This window comes from Carlito syrichta, unplaced genomic scaffold (assembly GCF_000164805.1).
Source record: "Carlito syrichta isolate Samal-C Ts95f unplaced genomic scaffold, Tarsius_syrichta-2.0.1 Scaffold135915, whole genome shotgun sequence".
NCBI lineage: Eukaryota > Metazoa > Chordata > Mammalia > Primates > Tarsiidae > Carlito > Carlito syrichta.
Genome location: NW_007080011.1, coordinates 307,249 through 333,600, shown reverse-complemented (window position 1 = coordinate 333,600; position 26,352 = coordinate 307,249). Strand labels below are relative to the sequence as shown.

The following is a 26,352-nucleotide window of genomic DNA, read 5'->3' as shown; positions in this document are numbered from 1 at the left end:
CAAAAAAAAAAAAAAAAAAAAAAATTTACTTGTTTTGTTTTGTTTTGTTTTTTTAGTCAGTCTCAGTCTGCCACCCAGGCTAGAGTGCAGTGGCATACTCATGGCCACCACAGCCTCGACCTGCCACCACAGCCTTGACCTGCTGGGCTCAGGTGATCCTTCTGCTTCAGCCTTCCAAGTAGCTGGACCACAGACGTGTGCCACCATACTTGGCTAGTTTTTTGGTTTATTGTAGAGACGAGGTCTCGCCATGTTGCTCAGGCTGATCTCGAACCCATGAGCTCAGGCAATCCTCTCGCCTCTACCTCCTAAAGTGCTGGCATTACAGGCTTGAGCCACCCATGCCTGACTCACTTTTTTTTTTTTAACTGGAGACTGTATAGTAGGAATGTTTTCATGAGTACAGATATACTCATTCTGAATCTTCATTTCAAACAGCATCACATTATATTGTTAGAAAGATTTATAGTCCATTATTATTGCTTGTTGAATTCTAGAAATTGATCAGACATGGGATTTGTTTTGTGTAGTCACCTTTTTTAAATCATCGGAAGTTAAATATTCAAATGAGCAGTGTGGGAATGGGTAATTATAGGATGAGGCTGAACTGAAAATATATTATCATGAGATAAAATAGAAGCCATGGTAAGTAGTGGAAGTGAACAATAAGCAAACTTGATTTGGAGGGGCAAGGAATTTTGCAAGTGCATATCTTTTTCTACTTTTAATCTCTTTTTGGACTTATTTTACTTTCAACTCAAAAGGTTTTAGTGTGTCTGGGTTTTGGCATGAAAGACGAGACATGCTGTAAAGATCAGAATGTGTTTTCTGTGCTGGGCTCAGTGACTCAGCCTATAATCCCAGCACTTTGGGAGGCCAAGGCAAGTGGATTGCCTGAGCCCGCGGGTTCAAGACCAGCCTGGGCAACTTGACGAGAACTCATCTCTACAATAAATCAAAAATGAGCTGGGCGTGGTAGCGCACACCTGTTGTTCCGGCTACTTGGAAGGCTGAGCTGGAAGGATCCCTGGAGCCCAGCAGATCAACCCTGGGGTAACCATGAGCATGCCACTACACTCTAGCCTGGGCGACGGAGTGAGAGGCTCCAACTCACCAAAAAAAAAAAAAAAAAATGTTTTCTGGCCACTTTGGGAGGCTGAGGCAAGAGGTTTGCTTGAACCCAGGAGTTTGAGACCAGCCTAGGCAACATAATGAGACTTTTTTCCTATAAAAAGTCAAAAAGTAAGCCGGGCATGGTGGCGCACACCTGTTGTTCTAGCTACTGGAGATGGTGGGGCAGAGGATCACCTGAACCCAGGAGGCTGATGTTGTGGTGAGCCATGATCATGCCACTGCACTCCAGCCTGGGTGACAGATTGAGACCCCAACTCAAAAATAATAATAATAAAAACAAAAAAGAATATGTTTTCTGATACTCATGTAAAAAATAGAATAGAAGGCAGGTGCAGTGGCTCATGCCTATAATCCCAACACTTTGGGAGGTAGAGGCAAGAGGATTACCTGATCTCGTCTCTACAGTAAATAAAAAGATCAGGCGGACATGATGGCACATGCCTGTGAAAGGCTGAGCCCAGCAGGTTGAGGCTGCAGTGGCGGTGAGTGTGCTACTGCACTCCAGCATGGGCAACAGAGTGAGACTCCAACTCAAAAAAATGTATATATGATAGAAAGAATTTAAAAGAACCTATAAATTTCAAATATGTTGGTCTTAGTGGGGGTACAAGCTTAAATGTCCTACTCCAGAACATCCCCAAATAAAATAAAATATGTAAATTTAAAACTAAGTAAATACATAGCCATGCTATGGAATAAAGAAGGAGCATTCTCAGTGAACCATGAAGATGTGAGTCACTCTTAAATGTGGCACTATGCAGATATGAAGACCTGGAAGTACCTAGGGTCACAGTTATAAGCGAAGACTGCCTTGTGAGACGGGCTGCCATTTAAGAAGCCTTCCCAGCCACTGTGCTGGGGCTCACTATAGTTGTAGTACCAGGAGGTTGCCATAATGGCCAAAACAAATAACAGCTTCAGCAGCTGCAAGGGAAACCCCGTAGACATAATGACCAAGACCTAGGAAGCAAAAGTAGCCACCAAAGAGGCCAACCAGGGCCAAGATGCACACAGAAGATTCTGTGGCAGAAGATGAGATAACCATCAAACATTTGAGAAAGACCAAAACCAAGGAAAAGAGACCATAGGGTCAATAAATGAAAAGCCTTAAACCCAAGGAATCAGAGCAAGGAGTAAAGGGCATTTGAAGAAGTCTATTTAATATTTAATAAGGTAAAGGAGGAGATTTTAGTCCTAAAGTAGGAATATTGAGTTAGAAACAAAATAGACAATTGTTAGAATGAACTAGAGATTTAGGAAATGAAAATCAGATAAATCACAACTACAGGGTGAATTGTCCATCCATAGGAGACTGGTTGGACAAATTGTAGTGTAGTCATGCAATGGTTACTAATTAGCATTGAAGAGCATGAACACTTGTACGATGACAACATGGAGAAATATGTAAAATATATTATTGACAGAAAATAAACACAAAAAATTACATACTTTATACTTCCCTTTATATGAAGTTCCAGTGCAGGTAAACTAGTTTATGGTGATAGAAATCAGAACAGTGGGTAGCTCTGGGTTGGGGGAATGTCTAGAAAGCAAAATGCGGGAACTCTGTGAGATACTGTATTTTGGTTGGGGTGTCTGGTTCATGGATATATACATTTGTCAAAACATACTGAATTGTATATTTCAATATATGCATTTTAGTACATTAAACTTAACCACAATTTAAAAAAAATTTTTTTCAACTAAACTTTTTAAAAAAATGAGTTAGTGAGCTGGGAGATCAGGCTGAAGACTTCTTCCAGATCTCATCACAAAGAAAAAGAGAAGTATTGAAGAAAGGTCTAGCTACATGTAAAGTTGTTCCAGGAGTAGCAAAACCCACCTCACAGGAGAACCAGAGGAAAGAGTAGTGAGAATGGGGGGAAGCACTCTATTCAAACAATGGCCAGGAACTGACCTGAAGTGAAAAAAACATAAACTTCAGAATGTAAGAATACAGTCTGTCAAGCATAAGAATTCTTTTTTTAAAACTGAAAAATACATTTTGTTTACTTTCAGAATGTTAAAGAAAAATACTTATAGCTCCCAAGGAAAAAAAGCTAACTACCTACCAGGGAATGACATCAGGCTTCTCGTTAGCAACATTTGATCACGTAGACAAAGGAGCAATATCTTCCCTGTGAAGGGAAATGGCTGTTAGGCTAAGAGTTGTATTCTATGTCAAATTGCTATTCAAGAGTGTGAGTAAAATAAAAAACATTTTCTGACATGCCTGGACTCAGAACATTTATTATTCCTAGATCCTCACTGAAGAGTTTCTAGAGGATGTACTTTAGCAAAAAAGAAAAATGAATGCGGAAGGGGAACATAGGATGCAAAAAAGCAATATTGAACAAATAAATCAGCAAAACATTTTGTTAAATCTCAGCAAGTACTGATTGTAAGGGGGAAAATAAGTCTTTAGTGATAATCTGAAACTAAAAATGGGAGTGAGTAGAGACAAGTAAAGACTTTTATTCTGTTTATGGAAAGGATACAAATGATGATTAACTAGACAGAAAAGGATTAATTTATGTGTTTAAATTTTCAAGTAAATTATAATAATAGTTGCTAGTATTTTGAAATGCTTACTATATATACCAGGCACTGTTTTAAGCATTCCACATGTAGTCAGTTAATGAAACTGATAACCATGTGAGAAGTGTACATTATCCCCATTTCACGCAGATCATCTAGCGATGATGAAAGAAAAAGTAGTATTTTCTGCAGTGAATTTTTGCTTTTAGATTCTACAGATTTTTTGTAAGTATTCTAGATTTGAACCTGAATTTTTACTTGTCACTTTATTTTCATTTCTATTATTGGAAAAAGAGAGAAGGATTTTTATCATACTGGTAACCTTAAAAGCTACTAAAGTCCTTTAGGGAGGTAAAACTAGTTTTCAGAAGCAGATGAGTTCAGCTTTTTAATTAGCAAGTTCAGGATGCTGGTTTTCCAGAGAACTGGGGTCATGCACTCTGCTGGCAGGAAAGAAGTCAGAGCTCTTCTACACTACCGTGTGAGCTGAGCAGCGTGACTGTAGGATTGCTTGCAGCTTCTGCAGTATTCTTGAAACACACATCATTACTTCCCAATCGATGACCCAGTGTGAACCCCTACTTGAGTTTTAAAACGAATTTGGGAGGTTTCTGATTTTGCTTCCTCTTTTTCATGTTTCATTATGTGGTATTACCTGTGTCTTCATGTCAAAACTATTTTATTTGACTATGATTTCTGTCCCTGTATAGCAAATGGATAGGCTTTTAAATTATTTCCTTCCATTATTTCATTCATTCTGCAAATAACTATTGCCTCATAGCATGACAAGCAATATAATAGGTATATGGTATATAGTGGGGAACAAAACAAAGTTCCTGTCTTCACATTACTCACAGACTAGTGAGGGAGACTGGCATTAAGCAGATAAACCCGCAAATCGATATGATCACAAATTATGGCAAATGGTGTGAGAAAAAGAACTAACTGCCTTAGAGAATTTGGAGGGGGGAGGGTTCATTGATGTAGGAAGATCAAGAAAAGACTAAAGGAGCCAGCCTTTTAAGGTAAAATACATTTTGGGCAGGAGCAATAGCATATGCAAAGACAAGGAGGCAACCACATTACAGAACCTTGTAGAAGCCAGTGTGATTGAGGGATAGAAAAGAAGGAGGAGGGAAGCAAAATATAATGATTTCGTGCTTTTAGAAAACTACTGTGGCTGATGTATGCAGAATGGATTGGAAAGGAACTGGAAAACAATTTAGGAGTCTATTGTAGTAAACTAGAAAGTGGCTTGGATTAAGATTGAAGTGGTAAAGGTGAGGAGAATTGTTGGATGTTAACCCTTTTCACTCAGATGTTCACTCTGAGGGGACATCATAAATCTAGTAAACCACTCTGATGTCCCCTCTTAGGGGGGACATAAAGAGATTGCTGGTGATTATATATGACAAACTTATACAAGTGCAGATTTTTCAAAAGTATACGTTTCCTTGAAGTTTTCTATCCAAATTGCACATCAAAGCAAATAAAGAGATGGAATGTATACTGAGATATATGTTTTTAAAAAATCAGTTGGCGTCACATAGAAAGAGAATGTGTGAAGTGCTTTCACAGTGGTGCTGACACTTCTTTGTAACAGAAGGTAGCTATAAAGAGCATTTGTATATAAGAAAGGCAGCTGTGGTATACCCTTTGTATCATATGGCATAACTTGAAAAGATAGATAAGCATGTTACTGTAGCCTTAAAAGAAAGAGACTTTGGAAGTTGAAGGCAGATTGTATTGAGGTATTGAGTGGCACAGAATAAATTTATTATTCTGCACTAAGTCCAAAAAGTAATATTCTTTTAATAAATTTCATTTTATAATCTACAATTTGAAATTGTTTAGATTTAGGCTCATCTTCATGGTTTTCAGGAATCATGAGTGTATCCTTCCATATTATCTTTGAACAACAGACTGGACAATAAATAACATATTATTAATGTGGGAGGAAGAAAATGAGACTTTATTGTCTGCTTGAATAGAAAAACACCAGGTGGAAGACATCAAACAAATTACTATTGCATAACATGTATCAGTAAACCTGCAGTGCATGTTAGTCACTGTTTCACACATTACCACATATCAGAAAAAGGAGATATAAATTTTTGATTTTTTTGTCATAAATAAGTTCCTCAACGTCCAACATTCCATTATTAGCCAAATATCATTGCAGTAAAATAATTGATTCCAATGCTCTACTATTTAATATGATGTGATTCAGTTTTCACTATTTCATAAAAAAGTACAATCAAGTTGCTGGTAGGCGATCTGCGAGATGTCTCTGAGTGCAAAATTTAAATATATTTTGGAGGTAGAGTCAATAGAACTCTAATGATGGATTGGAAGTAATAATAGAGAAGAGAAGGAGTAAAAATATTCCCAGGATTCCCAGTAACTGGGTGGATTGAGGTAGGAAAGACTGAAAGAGAAGTTTAAGATAACTTCAAGAACTATAGGTATTGAATATATGAATATGAAGCCCAGAACTGAGGGCTAGACTAGAGGTAATACACTCATAAATAGACACATATATTTTTTATTTTTAATGTAATTATAAGTTTAAATATTCACATATTTTGTTTTTATATTTTGAATATATTATTTTAGTAAATGGACTAGATGAGGTGATGTGGAAAAAATATACAGAGAGAATCCCTGACCTGAGCCCTGGGACACTTCAACATTTGGGGGCATAATGGTAGCCAGAGTAGCCAGAAAATGAAATTGAGAAGACATATCCAGAGATAGAAGGAAACCAGGGTGTGCTGTAGTGGAAGCTAATAATAGAAATATGCAAAAAGAAAGGAGTAATTAACTGTAATTAAGGAGTAATTAACAGATGTTACTTAGATATCTATTATCTTAGCAAAATATATGAAAAGTTATATGAGAAAAACTTTTTTTTTAGTGAGAAAGCAAGATTTATTGAAAGGACAGAAAAGCTCCCATGGTGGGAGGGAACCCCAGGGGATTGCCCAAGAAAACCTTTTAAAAACTCATGAAAGGCACAAAAGTAGACTTGAAAAAATGGGAAGGCATCCCTTGTTTTTGGATAGGACAGCTCAACACCATATATAATGAATTTAATATGTCAATTCAGTAAAACTACAATCAAGGGTGTTTGAGGGGTTTTCTTATTTGTTTATTTGTTGGATTCTGTTTTTTTCCTGAAACTATAAAACTTGATTCTAAAGTTCATGTGGAAATATAAACATGCCAGAATAAGTAGGAAGACCTTTAAAAAAGAACAGAATTAGGAGCGACATTAAAAGTAAATTAAATTTAAACTGTGTGGTATTGATGCACAGATTGACAAACAAAGCAATGAAGTAGACCAGAAACTCTAAAAATAAACTGAAGCACATATGAAAATTCAGCATATGATAAGGTGGCATATTAAATCACAGCGGGGCACGGGGGAGATGGGCTTTTTAATAGTGTTGGAACAGCTGAATAGCCATTTGTCAAAAGATAGAATTAGATCCATACTTCATACCATATTAAAAAATAAGCTCCAAAAGGATCAGAGATCAAAATATAAGAAATGAAATTATACAAGTAATAGATGAAAACATAAATGAATGACTCCATAACCTGAGTGAAGGAAGCCTTTCTCACAATGATGTATAATTCAGATGCAATATAATTTTTAACATTGCTAAATTTGACTACATATATTAAATAGTTTTGCATGGGGGAAAAAAACTGTGGTAGTCAGGCTTCTGAGATGGCCCTTGTGTCCCCTGCCTCTTGGTATCTGTGCCCTGTTTAACCCCCTTTCCTTGAATGCAGGCTAGACCTAGTATGTTGCTTCTAATAAAATGGAATATGGTAACAAAAAGATTGGCTCTTTGACTTCTGTCTTGCTTACACTTACACTTCTGAAGCAAGCTGCTGGCTGTGTGGTGAGCTGCCTTATGAGAGGCCCACATGCCAAGAAGCTGTTGGCTGCTTGTATGTAGAAATACAATTAATTTTTGTCTTTTAATCTTATATACAACAATACTGCTTAATTTTATTTTATTTTATTTATAATAGTTTAAAGATCTGCTTGATTTCTTTTGAAGAGAGTCACATTATTCATAAGTAGTATCTATTTTGTCCCTTCCCAATCATTTACCAGTTTCTTTATTGGTATAGAAGCATCCTTAACTTATTTCTGTTTGTAAAGACAATGCTTCTAAGGTCTCCCCTTTATGAATGATACTTGCTGTAGGTTTTTCATAAATAGCCTTTCTAAGTTCAGTTAGAGTTGTTATACATAAAGTGTTTTCATTTATTTGAAACCCTTTTTTGCATATCTTATGAGGCTAGTGAAGTTCTATTGCTAGTTTGCTAAGAAAGTTTGGTTATGTTCTGTTTTGGTTATGTTCTGTTTTGTTTTGTTTGAGTTGGAGTCTCACTCTGTCATTCAGGCTGGAGTGAAGTGGCACACTCATGGCCACCACAGCCTCGACCTATTGGGCTCAGGCAATCCTTCTGCCTCAGCCTTCCAAATAGCTGGAACTACAGGCATGCGCCACCATGCCCAGCTTTTTTTTTTTTTTTAATTTAGTGTAGAGATGAGGTCTCATCATATTGCCCAGGCTGATCTCGAACCCACGGGCTCAGGCAATCCTCTCACCTCAGTGTTTCAAAGTACTGGGACTATAAGCGTAAGCCACTGCACCTGGCTCTTGTTCTGTTTTCTATGAAGTATCTTGAGTTTTATTGGATTCAGTTTTTTCAATGGAGATGACTATATGTTTTTTTTCTCCCTTAATTGTGCCCTGTTCTTTTTTCATCCAGGTACAAGATGATCTCTGAATTCACATGGCCCAACCACGACCTTCCTTCAGATAAAGAGGCTGTCAAGAAACTGATTGAACGGTGTGGTTTTCAGGATGATGTAGCTTATGGGAAGACCAAAATTTTCATTCGAACACCCCGAACATTGTTTACCTTGGAAGAACTCCGTGCCCAGATGCTTGTAAGGATTGTCCTCTTTCTTCAAAAGGTAACTTTATATATAAGAATTATATTTTGGTTTAATATTCTTTTTTGTTTTAATGTTCTTTAAAATATTTTTAATGTTTTCTTTAATTCAAGAAATGCTCATGGATGGCATATTATTTTGTGTCTATGCATATCTTTATATGTTTTCTGTTGCCTTCACACATGGAAAGCTTATTTAGCTGTCCAAGTTCAAAATTATTTTATCGTCAAAACTCTGAAGACATTTTGTCATCTGGCATTTAAAGCTGGAAAGATGTCTGAACCTGCCTACTTTTTGTCTTTTATAGTTAAGTGTGTTTTTTCTGTCAGCTTAAATGCATAAAGTACTTTTTAATCTTATAACTAAAAAAATGTTGCCAACATGTTTGAAACTACCTCCTTTATCTACCATTACTCCTCTGCCACCACTTGACCTCAGGTGTGAAGTGCTGACTTGATGCTCATTAGTTGATGGTGCTGTAGTTGTCATCATTGATTTGTACAAGGCCCCTTCTCATTTTACTTACTCATTCATATATTTATTTTTATCCCCTATACCCTTTCCTGTATCTTCCATATGAACCATTTTAATGTGAAAAATTGAGTGTATATACACTAGGGTATATACCTCTGTGAGAATGTCCTTGGAATATATACATATCTAAAAGAAAAGTTGTTGGGTCATCAGGGATATGTATACCTAATTGGTATAAGCAGTGCCAGATTCTTCTCCTGGATGATTCTGCTTGTTTGTACCACAGCAACTGCAGGTGAGAGTTACTATGTGCTGCATCCCTAAGGAGCCTCCAGCTACTTAAATTTTATCAGACTGATGGATATAATAATTTTGTGTTGTTGTTTCACTTTGTGTTTCTGTGATTACCATTGAATTTGAGCATGGCTCACAACAGCCTCGACCTCTTGGGCTCAGGCAATCCTCCACCTTAGCTTCCCAATTAGCTAGAACTTCAGGAACATGCCACCACACCTAGCTAATTTTTTTATTTTTTGAGAGCTCACTTTGTTGCCTATGCTGATCTTGAACTCCTGAGTTCAAGCAGTCCTCCTATCTCGGCCTTCCAAAGTACTGTAATTTCAGGCGTGACCTCACCGCACCTGGCCATGTTCCATTTTTCTATTTGCCTGTTTTTGCTTTTATTGTAGTATGCCTTAGTATATTGGAAAGTTAGTTCACCTTCTCTACTCTTCTTAATTAAAGTCAATTAACCTGTACATGAACCTTTATTCTGCAATATACATTTTAGTGTGTATAAGAAGTTAATTAAATTCAACAGTAATTTTTATTAGGATTGCACTTAATATGTAGATTAATTCAAAAAGATTAACATTTTTATCATATTAAATTATCTTATTAAGAATATAAAATGGGTTTATTTAAATCCTCTTCATTGACCTTTAGACTTAAAGAGGACTTATGAATTTATGGCTAATTTCTAGATATTTTATTGTTTTGGTTGCTACTGTGAATCTTTTTATTACATTTTCTTCATGGCAGTGTTGGTTCAGAGAAATAATATTGGCTTATGTTGCTTTATCTGATCTAGAACAAAACGTTTCTGGAATTATGTTTGTTGATTCTGTGAGTTTCTAGGTAAATGATTATATCACACTCAAATAATGTAAGTTTTCTTCTGCAGTTGGCAAGATGTTTCTAAGTGTTGATTTCTCTTTATTTATTTTACCTGGAACTCATAAACTTTTAGAATGGAATACTAAATTCTGTCTTATCCCAAAACATTTTTCCTTCTATTAATTGCTTTTTTAATGTTGCTTTTGTTCAGTTCTGTTTTCTTTCTTAAGAATAATTGTAAATTTGCAAGTTGGACCTCTGTTTTCTGTCTGCCTTAGTAAGTTATCCCTAGCTGGGTGTGGTGGTTCACGCCTGTAATCCCAGCACTTTGAGAGGCAGAGGTGAGAGGATTTACCTGAACTCAAGCGTTCAAGACAAGCCTGAGCAACATGGCAAGACCTCATCTCTATGACTGATAGATAGATAGATAGATAGATAGATAGATAGATAGATAGATAGATAGATAGATAGATAGATAGATAGATAGATAGATATGGATCAGGCATGGTGGTACACACCTGTGATTCCAGCTACTTGGAAGACTGAGGTAGAAGGATCCCCTCTGCCCCTCAGGTCAAGGCTGCAGTGGCCATGAGTGAGACTCCAACTCAAAAAAAAAAAAGTAAGGTATTTCTATGTATCTGTTCTCTATCTTCAAGTCCTCAAGTCCTTTCCTTTTATCTTAGGTACTTACCTGTGGATTTGTTTTTTGTTTTGACTTTTTTGGAGGTTTTTTCCAGATCAGGTACTATGGTTTTCTTTTTTCTGCCTATCTAAGAAATTGATTCAGGCTGAGAATTAGGTTCTGAACCAGGGTGGTCACAGAGGTTGTCATACCTCTCAGTTTGCTTGGGTCAGTCCTGGTTTATGACCCTGCCTGTTGTAATTATACCTCTTTCATTCTCAAAAGTGATCAAGTATGGATAATAAACTACATAGTTACTCTACCCAGAACTCACTTTCTGTCCACTGGGTGGCTGGAAAAATCTCTTCTTAAATCTTCAGTGGTAGTTTGTTCACTTCTTTCACAACTGTCAGTGTCCCAGAAGCTTTAGTCTATTACAGGCTCTGCTAGCCAAAGATGGGGGTCCACCTCACCCCTTCCAGCCCCAAGGCCCAGCTCATACATAAAATGATATAATTCCAGGTATACACAGCTACTAGTGCTCTTCCTCTCTTGGTCCCCTCTTAGAGCACTTTTCTTTTAGAAATGTAGTGTGCCGTTGCCAGCCCTACCTCTTCTTTCTGATGAGAAACTATAGTCTCGACCTAAAAAAGAAGAGACGACTACTTCAAAAACCATCAACCTATGCATTTGTAGGAAAACTGTCCAGTCTTCTCTGAGACAGATCTCATATTTCTTAACCATAATGCAGTGGAGTAGGGAATGCAAGGGTCCCCTCCCTATTTTCAGGGAGACTGTTCTAGGGTATATGTGATCTGTTGATTATGGCCATAAAATTAGTGGAAATTTCTCTCAGCTTTTGTGAACCAGTCATCAGACACCTAGCTATGTTATGTATATTTTCATTTTTTCTGTATCTTTATAGGAATTTAATGGGAAGTTAGGAGAGACAGCATAAGAAGCTGCTATTTTAAACAGGAATCTCCAACAATTGATTTTTATTTTCTTTTAAAATAAAAATAGCTTTATCTTTTTTCTGATTATATAAAGTATGCTAATTGTAAAAGCAAATTTAAACCCTACAGAAAAGTATAAAGGAAAATATGAAAAATCACCTAAAATCCCACCATCCAGAGGCAGCACTGTTAACATCGTGGCAACTGTCCTTTTAATATCTTTCTGTGCATATATGCAAGCATATTTACTATAATATAATTGAGATTATAGTACATATGAGAATTTTTTAAATTTTTAATTTTAAAGATGTGTAGTACAATTCAGGATTAGGTATACAAATGTTCATTATGCAGGCACCCTTGTTGATGAGATGTGTTCCTCCCTTCCCTGGCAGATTCCCACTACTGCCAATCCTGCCTCTCCACAACCCCTCCCCCCACCCACAGCAGTTTCCTGCTGCTTTTCTTACAGTATTCCGATAATTGTTCAAGGTCCACTTATGAGTGAGAACATGTGATACTCAGTTCTTTGTTTCTGTGATAGATCACTCAGTATTATAGACTCTAAGTTCATCCAGGTTGCTGTGAAGTTCATAATTTTGTCCTTCTTTATGGCTGCATAATATTCCATTGTGTATATGTACCACATTTTTTTTATCCTGTCCTCTTTCGATGGGCAATATGGTTGGTTTCATGTTTTCGCTATTGCGAACAATGCTGCAAAAAACATATGTGTGCAGGTATCTTTTTCATAGAGTGATTTGAGTTCCTTCGAGTATATTCCTAGCAGGGGGATTGTGGGGTTGTATGGAAGGTTGATTTTTAGATCTTTTAGGAATTACCAAACTGTTTTCCACTGAGGTTGTATTAGTTTACACTCCCACCAGCAGTGTAGAAGAAGTGTTCCCTTTTTGCCACATCCTCTCCAGCATCTGTTGTTTTTTTGAGTTATTGATGATGGCTGTCCTGACTGGAGTTAGGTAGTATCGTGTAGCTTTAATTTGCATTTCTTTGATGACTAGTAAGGCTGATCATTTTTTCATGTATCCATTGGCTACTCATATGTCTTCTTTTGAGAAGTGACTGTTCATATCTTTTGCCCACTTTGTAATGGGGCTGTTTGTTTTTTTTCTTTTCAGTACATTTGAGCTCCTTGTAGATCCTAGATGTTAGGCCTTTGTCAGACATACAGTTGGCAAATATTTTTTCCCCGTCTGTGGGCTGTCTCCCTGCTCTCTCGATGGTTTCTCTGGCTTTGCAAAAGTTTGTCATATGAGAATATTATTATGATCACATTTCTCTTTTTCTTCAACATCTTGTTATTCTTTTTTTCCCCACATCTCTTCTTGCCCTCTGTGTCAAGGGTACCCCCTAAAACCACTTGCAGTTCAGTGATTCACTAGAAACACTCACAGAACTCAACAGAGTTGTACTGATGAGTAAAATTTATTACAGCAAAGGGAAAAGGCACATGGGGTGAAATCCAGAGGCAACCAGGAGCCAGTCTTCAAGAGTCCTCTCCCAGTGGAACTGCACCTGACACATATAATTGCTCCAGCAATGAGTGTGTCAACACATGCCACATTTGAATGAGAAGTCACTAAGATGATATTTCTAGATGGCACTGAAGAAACTATTTTAAGTTTTCAAAATTATAACTTTCAGCAAGGAGGTGCTAAGAGATCAGTAAAGTATATTGCCATTTCAACAGCATACACATGGAGCCAAGCTAAAGTATATAATGACTTTTAATAAGTGTGTTGTGAGGTTAATCATCCAAGCGGGTTTTTTTTTGTTTTTTGGGGTTTTTTGAGTTGGAGTTTCACTCTGTCGCCCAGACTGGAGTGCAGTGGCCACTCCCACCACCGCAGCCTCGACCTGCTGGGCTCCGGCAATCCTTCCGCCTCAGCCTTCCGAGTAGCCGGAATTACAGGCATGCACTACCATGCCCGGCTAATTTTTTGATTTATTGTAGAGATGAGGTCTCACCTGCCCAGGCAGGTCTCGAACCCGTGGGCTCAGGCAATCCACTCACCTCAGCCTCCCAAAGGCGCGGGATTACAGGCTGAGCCACCGAGCCCGGCTTCCAAGTGGCTTTTATTGTTTTCACCTTTTTTCTTCAACTGGGCTTTCTGGTTTGGAATTTCTTATCATTTATCTTCTGTGTTCATATTCATTAATTCCCAGAAAATAGGATACTTCTTTGTTGCATGACTGGGAAAATCCTGAAAGAAGACTGTAGTTTAAACTGTCACCTAATAATTAACTGATTTTTAATGGAAATACTGTACCAAATACATTAAAAAGAGTCACAGTTTTCTAATATTCTGTGTCCCTTTAGTCTAAAATATAATATTTTGTTGTCTTAGAATAGGAATGAGATATGGAAACTTTTTTTTTTAATTCCTTCTTTTTTGGCACATGTACAGTTTTAAATTTATATTCCCATTCTAGGGGATCATAAGATAAGATCAAAATTGTCACATAAGGTGATATTAAGGGCAGATTCTCAAAGGGAGATGGAAAAGTATTGAGAGCATGTATCTGTTGTGAGGACATTAACAACAAATTTGGATTGATTGATAGATTTGAAGAGAGGATTTCTTGACCCACCTATAAGATAAATAGGTACCTTTGTGAATTGTCTTCATTTGGGGGGAATTAGCCTTTTCTTAAAGGGCATCTGTAATTGGTTATAGACAGATTCTAATCGGTCACTATGTCATGTACTTGGACCATGTACTTTTCAGTCTTGAGTCCAGCTTTAGGAAAGGAATTATTCTTTCCAGTACATCATGGTGTAGGTAAGAGGTCAAGGCCCTTCCTATATCATGAACCAAAGCCTGCTAAACATATAATTTTTTTTTTTTTTGAGGTGGAGTCTCACTCCGTTGCCCAGGCAGGAGTGCAGTAGTATGCTCAATGGCCACCCCAGCAGCTACCTGCTGGGCTCAGGTGATTCTTCTGTCTCAACCTTCCAAGTAGCTGGAACTACAGGCACACACTACCATGCCTGGCTAATTTTTTGATTTATTGTAGAGATGAGGTCTCGGCAAGTTGCCCAGGCTGTTCTTAAACCCGTGGGCTTAGGCAATCCCCTAACCTCAGCCTCCCAAATTGCTGGGAATACAAGCTTGTGTCACTGCACCCAGCCATAAATGTTTTTTAATAATAATATCTTAAGACTGTAATCATTCTCTGAGCAATTTGTGGGCACCCTAGAATCACAGTTATAACTCATGAATTCTATAGCAGCAAGAACTGCCAACTCTTTGGAAATTTAGATTTTGCTACCCCTAACCTGCTCCATAGTCCATGCTATGAGTTTTCTGGATTTTATTTCAGTCCCAAATGTGCCTCATAGCTTGTAGCACCCATGACACAATGAACTGTGGAATCCTCAGTCAAGCCTGAATCTAAAGTCATTTGGCAGACTTTCATTGTAGTTATGTGATACATGCCTTTATAGAAAATAATGGAAATCCCCCTGCTATAAATGTTCAGATGCATTGGTCTCCCAGAGTCAGTTAGCTCCTAAAGTTCTATTTTTGCTTGTCTGGCAGCTTCCTGATTAAAAGATGATATTGGTTTGACTTATTAGGTCATAGCAAAATTTGTGTTATTCCAAAAGCAGGATGGAAGAGCACAAAGAATGAATGGAGAAGAAAGTCTGTGAAAAGAAATGAAAGGGAAAAAGATGTGAAAAAGATAAAGTTGAGGAAGGGAAAAAGATCTCAAGCTAGTAAAATAAAATTTTCAAAATGTGAGCTTAAATTATATGTAATTGTTTTTAATTTTATGTGAAGTTTGAGATGGAATTGTAGGGTATTTAGTTATCGTCTTTAATTCAAAATAATAAATATTTGGTATTCTACTAGCAAACTAATATTATGAAAATATTATGCAAAATAGAGCTATCTGACTTTATCTCTAAATCAGCAGTGTTTGCATAATATACATATAATAGGCACACCATATATAAATATGCACACCGTGTGTATAGTGGGAAAGGAAATAACAGAAGCATGTAGGGCCTGGCATCCGTCTGTGATGGTTCACAGTAAAAAAAAATTTTCTGTTGTTATATCAGGATTAGCTATACTTCTCCTGGGCTACTGCCCTCAAGATGGCAGTCCTGTTATGCAGAGGGGACAGGCTGCAACAAAGCTGCCTTGTAAAATTTCCTTGAGTGGTGATACTGGACCGCCTTGAAATGTTCCTGCCCTTAATGGGAATGTTTCTAATGATTTCTGATTATGCATGATACTGGTTGAGAGAGATATGTTTGAACATTTTGAGGAGGTATCCATCTATCCCAGTTTTGTTAAGAGTAGTATACTTTTTTTTTTGAGTTGTGGTCTCACTTTTGTCACCCAGTCTGGAGTGCAGTGGCACACTCATGGCCACCGCAGCCTCACCTGCTAGGCTTAAGTGATCCTTCCACCTCAGCCTTCCAAGTAGCTGGAAGAACAAATGCACGCCACCATGCCTGGCTAGTTTTTTTGTGACTTATTGTAGAGCTGAAAGGTCTCACCAAGTTGCCCAAACAGATCTCGAACCCCTGGGCTCTGGTAATCCTCTTGCCCTTGGCCTCCCAAAGTGCTGAGATTACAGGCTGAGCCACCACACCCTGCCAAGAGTACTATACTTTAAAAATCAGAATAGATGATGAGCTATATCAAATTCCTTTTTAGCAGGTATCAAGATGTCCAGGTGATTTTTATTCTCTTTTGAGTTACCAATATAGAGAATTCTACTAATCAGTTGAATAGCAATATTATGTTTGCCTCAACAAGATGACATGGACACTTTTCCTTCTTTGTCCATATTTTGGAATAGTCTAAATAGCACTGCAGTTAATCTGTTCAGGTTGAATTCCCCGTGAAGCCATCTGGAAGGGGGCATCTGTTGGTGTATAACTGGATCTAAAGAGCAGAAACAAGCAGGTTATCTTTCTTCAACTTCTGGAATTAGGTTCCTCATTCAATTTTTCTTTCACATTTATTAATGGACTGTGGAATTTGTTCTGAGATCTGCTTTTGCTCTGTCTATAGGACCTAATACATTATCATGTAACTATTTTTTTATATTTAGATTTCCTTTTTTCCCAAATTTGCTTAAAAATCTTTTTTGTTTTTTGTTTTGTTTTGTTTTTTTGAGTTGGAGTCTCAGTCTTGTCACCCAGACTGGAGTACAGTGGCACGCTCACGGCCACTGCAGTCTCAACCTGCTGGACTTAGGCGATCTCTCTGCCTCAGCCTTCCAAGTAGCTGGAACTACAGATGCACGCCACCACACCCAGCTAGTTTTTGTGATTTATTGTGGAGACGAGGTCTCACCAAGTTGCCCAGGCTGCTCTTGAACCCCCGGGCTCAGGCAGTCCTCTCTCCTCAGCCTCCCAAAGTGCTGGGATTACAGGCTGAGCCACTGCGCCCTACCTGTTTAAAAATTTTTTAAAAATCATTTCCAAGTGATACGTTTTGTGTGTATATTTTGTTTCATTTTCTAATTTTGTTCTTAATTTTTAATTTTATTGCTTTACGATCACAGAGTGTTAAGTGTACCATTTGTACTTTTCTGAAATTTTTTGAGGTTTACTTTGAGGTCTGATATATATTCGTTTTTGTGAGTATAATGTGAAAGAAGGCTTCTTTCTTTGTTGATATTTTAATTGTGAAAATGTGTAAGTATTCACAGAAGTAAAAAGAATAGTATAATAAATCTCCAGGTTCCCATCATCTAGATTCAAGAATTAATAACATTTTGCCATTCTTGTTTTATCTAGTACTCATCTCATGCTTTTATGTGTGTTTGTTTTGTTTTGTTTGGAGTTTTTAAAGGAAATCACAGATAGCTTATCCTTTCACCCTTAAATCCCAATCTACAGACAAGGACCTATTTCTTACCATTATCATACCATATAAAATTAATTAGTCCTTAACTTCCTCCAATACATTGTGTCTGTTCATTGTTCCCAGTTAACTGTCTTTTCACAGGTAGATAGGGATGTGTTTGATTACCTACAGAACTGAGGCACCACTGAGAAAGGAACACACCTGTCTTTATCAACGTATAGTCTAAACACTTAAGACAGTGGTTCCTAGAAATCTGTTAAACATCTCTTTGGGCATTTGTTCAAATATAGTTCAGAACCTTGATATGTAATATTAATTATGATTTTTAATGGCATCACATTTCATTCTTAAAAATTGTATATTTTGAAAGTGGCTTATGCATGACAAGGACTGCCCTGATTGGTTTGTCTTAATTAACAATTTAATATCATTTGTATGTTCTTGTATTTATTTGTTAAATTTGCATTTTATATTTTTATTGTTAGATTGTATTATAGTCTCAATCAAAGAAGGAACTTGTGAGATATTAAAAGAGGCTCATGAAAGTATAAACATATACTGAAAATAGTAAATTCTGAAACTGAGAGTAATATAATAACTTAATTATTAGTGGCAAAGGTTAATATAGACCTGAGTATAATAATTTTGTAAATCACCCAAAAAGTATGAATATACTCATTATACTCTGAAAATTGCATTTTATTGGTTTCATCATTCATTTGCTTCTATTCTTTAATATTTTGTTTATGAAACTTTGTCAGGTAGTGGCATGAAGCCTTGAGGCCTTTCACATTATTTTAAAACAAAGCACACTGACTTATTTGTGAAGGCACATGTTTTGTTTCTTAGACTAAAAATAAAATAATTATTTCTCATGTAAAATTGATTACTTTTGCCCTTATACACACAAGCAAAAAGCCCTGCTAAGATGGTAGCTAATATTTCCAGAGTGACAACCACTATTCTGGTTACTATACTATTCTGGTTATTTAACTAAATCATTACAAAAACCTTGTGAATGAGTGTCTGTTCTTATTTCCACTTAATAGATAATGGAACTAAAGCCACTGAGGGGTTAAGAACTTGACAGAGGTCACACAGACAATGAATACCAGAACTGGGATTTGAACCCAGTAGACCTTCCTCCCACACACATTCTTTTAACCACTGTACACATATACCATAGTGACATCATTCAGTATGTGCTCCTTGTAGGAAAAACAGGTATGACTCACACCATATTGCAGAAAAGTTTGTAAAACTAACCACAAAGGTGATGATGGCATTGTGCTCAAAGAGAAAGAAAAATGAGGTTTAACTAAATTCCTTTATTTAAATAACCTTGGTAAATAGCTAATGATATATTCTGAGTCATTTACTGTCAAGTATGTGGACTAAGATATATTTTTAATACAATTGAAAGTAAAAAATTAATGTTGAAAGTGTGAGTCAGCCCTTGACATATGTATAGTAATGAAGAGTGATCAATGACTGTTTTTTGGGTTGTTTTTTTTTTTGCTGAGAATACATGCTCCAGAAGATTTCTGGTTGGTTTTTTTTTTTATAAAAGTGACTTTTGAGCCATAAGTAGGTTAGGAAATGTGTGTTTGGATAACTACCAACAAAGCAGAAGCTGAATTACAGGAAGTGGAGAGTGCATTCTTGTGCAATAAGAGAGGTTGCCCCCCAGTGCCAGTTTATTCATTCATTGCTTTATTCACAGGAAATATATATGGCCAAAATATGAATAGAATTATTATCTGAAAATTGCATTTTATTGGTTTTGTCATTCATTTGCCCCTATTCCTTTATGTTTTGTTTATAAAACATTGTTGGGTAGTGGCATGAAGTCATGAGCCCTTTCACATTATTTTCAAAGCACACTGATTTGTGCTGCTTGTGGGAGGCTAAGGTGGGAGAATCTTGAGCCCAGGAGTTCAAGGCTGCAGTGAGCTATAATCATGCCACTGCACTCCAACCTGGGCAACAAAACAACACATACACGCATACATACATATACACATACATACATATATACATATTTATATACACACACACGGGGTGCCAAAAAAAATATATACATTTTAAGTGATGTTATCTATGTATTACTTTTCAAAGTTGAATTGAATTACAGTAGCAATGTGTAGTATGACGTTCGCTCAACCACCATTTTCTTTGACTGTCCTGCCTGTCACATGGTGACGCTAACATTCATTTGATTAACACCATCTTTCGAGCAAACGTCATACTTAAAATGTATACTTTTTTTGTCACCCATATATATATGCTGCTTGATCTTGACTGAGTGTTGAAAGAAATAAAGAAAAATGTACCTCTGATCAAATGGTGGTCATCAACTCTAAATCTTTTCTGTATGCTATGAGAATAAATGGGTATCAGATGTCTTTTGCAGCACTGTGATATGTGGCTATGGAGGAACTATGCAGGAGAAGATGTTCAAATCCTTTTTTATTTTGAGTTGGAGTCTCACTCCTTCACCCAGGCTGAAGTGCAGTAGCACACTCATGGCCACCCCACCATCGACCTGCTGTGCTCAGGTGATCCCTCTGCCTCAGCCTTCCAAGTAGCTGGAACTACAGGCACACGCTACTGCGCCCGGCTAACTTATGACTTATTGTAGAGATGAGGTCTTGCCAAATTGCCCAGGCTGTTCTCGAACCCATGGACTCAGGCATTCCCTTCACTTCAGCCTCCCAAAGTGCTGGGATTACAAGCTTGAGCCACTGCATCCAGCATCAAATACATTTTTAAATGAGTGATAAATGTGGATTTGTTTATTCATTACTGAATGAGGAACAAAAATGAGCAAGATAAGATTCCATCCAGAAGCTGACGACCTAGCCAGGAGGAAGATGTGTAGCACTCAAACCAGAGATGGAGTAATTGGTCTAGGGTAGGCAATGACTGCCAGGTGAGCTTAGAGAAGAGACACCTGCCTGAGCTGGGGAGAGGAAGCTTTCTGGAAGCAGTTTGCCAAAATCTTAATTAACTCTGTTAGATTCATGTTTTACTTGAAAGCATATTTACAAGGAGGACAGATCTTAATCTGTGTCTCATAAACCATTTATATGGATTAAGTTCATTATAACTGGATCTTCATGTTATTGTGGGTTAATTGTCACAAAAGTTAGTGGGTAAAACAAACTTCCTATGACAAATATAGAGAACAAAGCTTTCTACAAAAATATTCAAACAAATGTTGTTTTCTGTAACAAATATAGACTAGTTCTAGTCTTCAGAATTACTAAAACACCCTTTTCCATGTTACAGGAAAATTCTTTCCCTTCGAAGCAAACAGCCAGATGGGTAACTAGCAAGCAAACATACATGGCAGCATTTTTTTAAGTGCAACTTAGGATGACAGAATTAAATTTAGACTTAACTTGAATTGTATAACAGGTATATAAATATTTACTAACCTTTTTCCCACTTATCTAACAAGATGTAAAGAGCTAGCTCAGGACTTGTCTTCTCAAAGCACCTGTATCAACAAACTCCCATTCTGTCAGGTTTCCTCATTAATAACTGCCAGTTGAGACTGGCAGCCTTTGATTTGGTTATACTTTTTTTGGTCATAGCTTATAATATTCTGTTTCCACATTATATTGTACATAGTTTTCTGCAACTTAAGTTTTTTAACTAAGAATAATATTTTTTAAATTTCTCTAGTCCCATAAGTATAGCAATAGTTTATTTACTTTTTCTTCTTTATGCCATTTTATTATTAAAAAGTCACAGTTTGGGAGGGAAGGAGGGTGAAAAAAGACGAAAAAGTCACAGTTTATTTAATTTCTTAGTAATTCTCACTTAGTTTTCCATTTTTTTGTCATTCTACAAAATGCTGTGGTGAATATTTTTGTACATGTTCTCTTGTTTACAAATGAATAAGTCTCTGTAGGGCTACTATTCTCAAATTTTTGAGAATCCCAAAGTGCATGCCTTAGAAAATTCTACAAAATGCAAGAATATGCAAGCACACATTCTAGTAGCTATCAGGGTGGTGATGTCATCACATGTATTAAAATCTTTGGAAAACTCCACTGTAGACTCATGAGAGGTTAAGAATCTAAAAGGCAAGTAACCTACTGGCATCCTTATATGGAATTAGTTTTGCTCTTGAGGATCCCAGGAAAAGTTCTCAGCAATGTTCAAGGCTCCCCAGACCACACTGTAACAACTGCTTTTCTTGGTTATATACCCTAAACTGCAAATGTTAGGCTGTAGAGCCTGCACATTAAGTGCTCTAAAGACTGCCCAATTGCTTTCCAAAATAATTGTACCAGATTACACTTACCAAGAAATATATGAAGGTTTTAATTTTTTATATCCTTATCAACAATTGGAATTGTCAAACTTTTTTATTTTGGTCAATCTAATTTTCACTCCTGAGTATGACCTTTACTTTCTTGCAAGCTCAGCTGTGCATAGGGACGTTTGTTATATTTTTATTTGTATTTTTTAAGTCTTTATGATTTTTAAGAATTTATTTATTTTAATGATGTGGAATACAATTCAGTATTAGGTAAATAAGAGGTCATCGTACAGGTAAAGTTTTGCCCTTCCTTTGGTCCAAACTTCACCTGGTTTAAGATCAGGTACCCTTATTGACATTATGTGTCCTTCCCCCTCTCCCTCCCCTGGCAGCATCCCGCTACTTCCAATTCCTTTCTTGTAGTATTATGATAAATGTTCAGGGTCCACTTATGAGTGAGAACATGTGGTACTGTTTTTTGTTTCTATGATAGATTATTAAGTATGACATACTCTAAATCCATCCAAGTTGCCACAAAGTCTGTAATTGTTACTTCTTTATGATTGTGTAGTATTCCATTGTGTATGTGTATCACATTTTTTTTTTTTTTTGAGTTGGAGTCTCACTCTGTCACCCAGACTGGGGTGCAGTGGCCGCTCCCGGCTACCGCGGCCTCGACCTGCTGGGCTCTGGCGATCCTTCCGCCTCAGCCTTCCAAGTAGCTGGAACTACAGGCATGCGCTACCACGCCCGGCTAATTTTTTGTAGAGATGAGGTCTCACCAAGTTGCCCAGATCTCGAACCCACGGTCCCAGGCAATCCACTCACCTCAGCCTCCCAAAGGCACAGGATTACAGGCTGAGCCACCAAGTCTGGCTACATTTTTTAAATCCAGTCTGCTTTTGATGGGCGGCATGTTTTTGCTATTTTGAATAATGCTGCAGTAAGCATGAGTGTACAGGTATCTTTTTTATAGACTGATTTGAGTTCTTTCAGGTAAATTCCCAGGACAGGGGGTCACTTTTCAGAATTTTTTAAGGTCTTTTAGTAATTGCCAGACTGTTTTTCACAAAGGTTGTATTAGTTTACACTCCCACCAACAGTGTAGAAACATTCCCTTTTCCCCACATCCTCTCTAACATCTGTTGTTTCTGGAGTTATGTTTGTTATATTTTTATAGCAGTGGAGATATTAGGTTATTTGTTCTGCTGCTTTCATGCCATATTCAATGGAAATCCCACTGAAAATTTAAGAGGCAAGCTCAGTGTCTCAGCCTGTAATCCCAGCACTTTGGGAGGCCGAGGCGAGTGGATTGCCTGAGCCTGCGGGTTTGAGACCAGCCTGGGCTACTTGGCAAGACCTCATCTCTACAATAAATAAAAAAATCAGCTGGGTGTGGTAGCATGCGTCTGTAGTTCCAGCTACTTTTAACGCTGAGGCGGAAGGATCGCTGGAGCCCAGAAAGTCGACACTGGGGTGGCCATGAGCATGCTTGCCACTGCACTCCAGCCTGGGCAAAGGGTGAGACTCCAACTCAAAAAAGAAAAGAAAATTTAAGAGAGAGAAGTGATGTCGTTAGTGTATGAGTTTTGAATAGGTCTGTGTCAAGGAGAGATTAGAAATCAAAAGACTGGAGACAGGATAGCCAGTTAAGAACCTATTGCTGTAATCTAGGAGAAAGCCAATGAGGGCATAAATCACAATTGTGGTTTTGAGATGGGGAGAAATTTGAGATATATTTAAGACGTAAAATTAGCAGACCATAATATTTGATTGGATGGTAGACGAATGAGTAGCAGGAATCAATGACTACCAGTTTTCCAAAATAGAGTCCTGGATAGCTGGTATCACTAACAACAGATAGAGGTAGAAGTTTCAGAAACAGGAGCATATCTGGAGGACGTTAATAGTGTGGAGTGTGATGTGTTCGAGGTGCCTATGAGGCATCCAAGTAAAGATGGCCAGCAAACAATTGGATATATGCGTCAGGGAAGAAAGGGAAGTAGCAAAGGTACAATAAGAAGGAATGATTGGCCGGGCACAGTGGCTCAAGCCTGTCATCCCAGCACTTTGGGAGACCGAGGCTAGACGATTGCCTGAGCTCTTGGGTTCGAGACCAGCCTGGGCAACTTGGTGATACTTTGTCCCTACAATAAATCAAAAAATAAGCCAGGCATGGTAGTGCACACCTGTAGTTCCAGCTACTTGGAAGACTGAGGCAGAAGGATTGCCTGAGCCCAGCAGTTGAGTCTGTGGTGATCGTGAGCATGCCACTGCACTCCAGCCTGAGAGACAGAGTGAGACAGCAACTCCAAAAAAAAAAAAAAAAAGAAGAAGGAATGATCAGCAGCATCAAACATAGTAGACATGTCCAACAAAATAAGGACTGAAAAGTACCCACTTAACCTGGCAATTGTAGATCATTGGTTTCTTTCTATCCAGCATATTAAAGTAGATCAGGATGTGTGCAGAGTATAGGAGAAGCACAAACCAGATACCAGAAGGTACCAGCAAGGAAGTATATAGAACATTTATTGATGAATCATGGTAATGAAAGTAGGTATAAGAAAGATGTATGTTCCTAATGAAGAAGCCAAGGAATATTTATCTTCTATAAAACATCTAGTAGACGTTGAAATATTGAAACCTTACCCCATGTGTATTACTGAGCAGTACTATTAGACTATCATTACTGTACACAAGGCATTGATTTTACTATGGTGAAGAAAATTTCTGTTGATTTATAATATAAACCTATAATGGGTCCATTTAGTATTTACCTATTGGTGAATGTGAAGCCCTTTTAGAACAATAAAAATGCTTTAGCAAAAATTTAACATTGAAACAACAGAACATTCTTCCCCAATTCCTCCACCCTTCTAATTCTTGCCACCCAATTGGTGAATAAAAAGATAAAAGCATATTTGGAAAATAATGGTGGCCTGTCAAAAATGATTTTTTTCCTGTTTATCTCCTCTCAGATATGGCCAATAAGAAACCACTGCCACTTCATTCCCAGCCCACTCCCCCATAAGTTGGTAGCAGATGATTTGCTCTCTTGAAAGAGCAGCAAATCCGTTGCCTGGGTGATATCTCATTACTAAGGCAACCAATTTGGTGCATCAGTGTGAATCCCAATTTTAAAATGTAATTATGCCAAGATGTGTACATATGCTTGAGGTTAACTTAAAAGAAATTTGTTCCCTTTGGAAAGGAAAACATTTCCAATGTTAGGTAAAAGAAGAGGGGAAATACTGCTTTTATTCTTTGCTAGCTTAAATACTCATTTCAATTGAGCCCCTGCTATGTTTAGTATAACAGCTTGCATTGGTTTCTCTCTCACTTTTTTTTAAACTTGAGATGTTTCCTTTCCAAGACAGTTCTCTCTTGAGACCTGTCACTCATAACCCAACAGCTGTTGTCTCCATGACAACACTTTCTGGCCCCTATAGGTAGTAGTAGCAAAAAAAAAAAAGGAAGGAAAAAAATGGCTGTTTTCATTTCACTTTTCTCTCTTAATTGCTACAAGCTCAAGAGATTTGACTCTTTGTAAGGAATTAATTAATGAAGGGGAAGTGATTCTATGAATAGATGTCTACGTTAAATTACAAAACTTCTAAACAATTCAGTGAGAATTGCTATCCAAGCCTCAAATGAAAGATCTTATAGATAGGATATGTACAATCAAAAGCTTGTCTGGAGGAAGGTTCCGTATTACAGAGGTAACTGAAGATGTGTACAGCGAAGACATTAAAATACCATCGAATCACTGCTGAGCAATTACTTTTTCCTTCCTCACCAACTATAAAAATTTGTTTAAAAATAAAGTGGGCATATTTGGGTGAGGAAGTATTTACTTTAATTACCAACCTTATCAAATAATGCCTATTAAATAATGAAACCCATGCAACTCATTAAGTTTCCCATTTGCTGTAGATGCCAGGAAGCTCAGGACTCAGATTTATATGCAAATCCAGAAATCATTCTTAGTTTGGGATTTTGAGTGTAACTATCCCCCCTTTCCACCTATACTCCTGCCCCCATTACTTGGCTGTCCTTTTTTTATTCTTACTTTGGCAATACAGTTGTCTATGTACATTTCATCATAAGTTATCTCCAATCCTTCTGGAAATAATTAGATAATAACTATTCATGGCAATGATGAAAATGTTTTATTGTAGTAGTTATTCACTGCTTATTCATAATGTAAAATATCACCTCCCAAAAAGTTGGTTTTTAAACCTGACTTTTCTAAAAAGGAAAGGCTTTTCTAAAGTACGTAATTTTTTTGTTGTTGTTTGTTTGTTTTTTTTTGAGTTGGCGTCTCACTTTGTCGCGCAGACTAGAGTGCAGTGGCCGCTCCCGGCCACCGCAGCCTCGACCTGCTGGGCTCCGGC

At 37.4% G+C, this 26,352-nt stretch overlaps 1 protein-coding gene across 1 annotated transcript in view; it reads left to right on the top strand.

Moving 5' to 3' along the window:
• LOC103251068 (unconventional myosin-Id) overlaps positions 1–26,352 on the top strand; it is a 230,727-nt gene that overhangs the window by 27,820 nt on the left and 176,555 nt on the right. Inside the window, exon 6 of the mRNA XM_008049680.2 lies at positions 8,470–8,677. Coding sequence (XP_008047871.1) covers positions 8,470–8,677 — 208 coding nt within the window. The remainder of the gene's footprint in view (positions 1–8,469; positions 8,678–26,352) is intronic.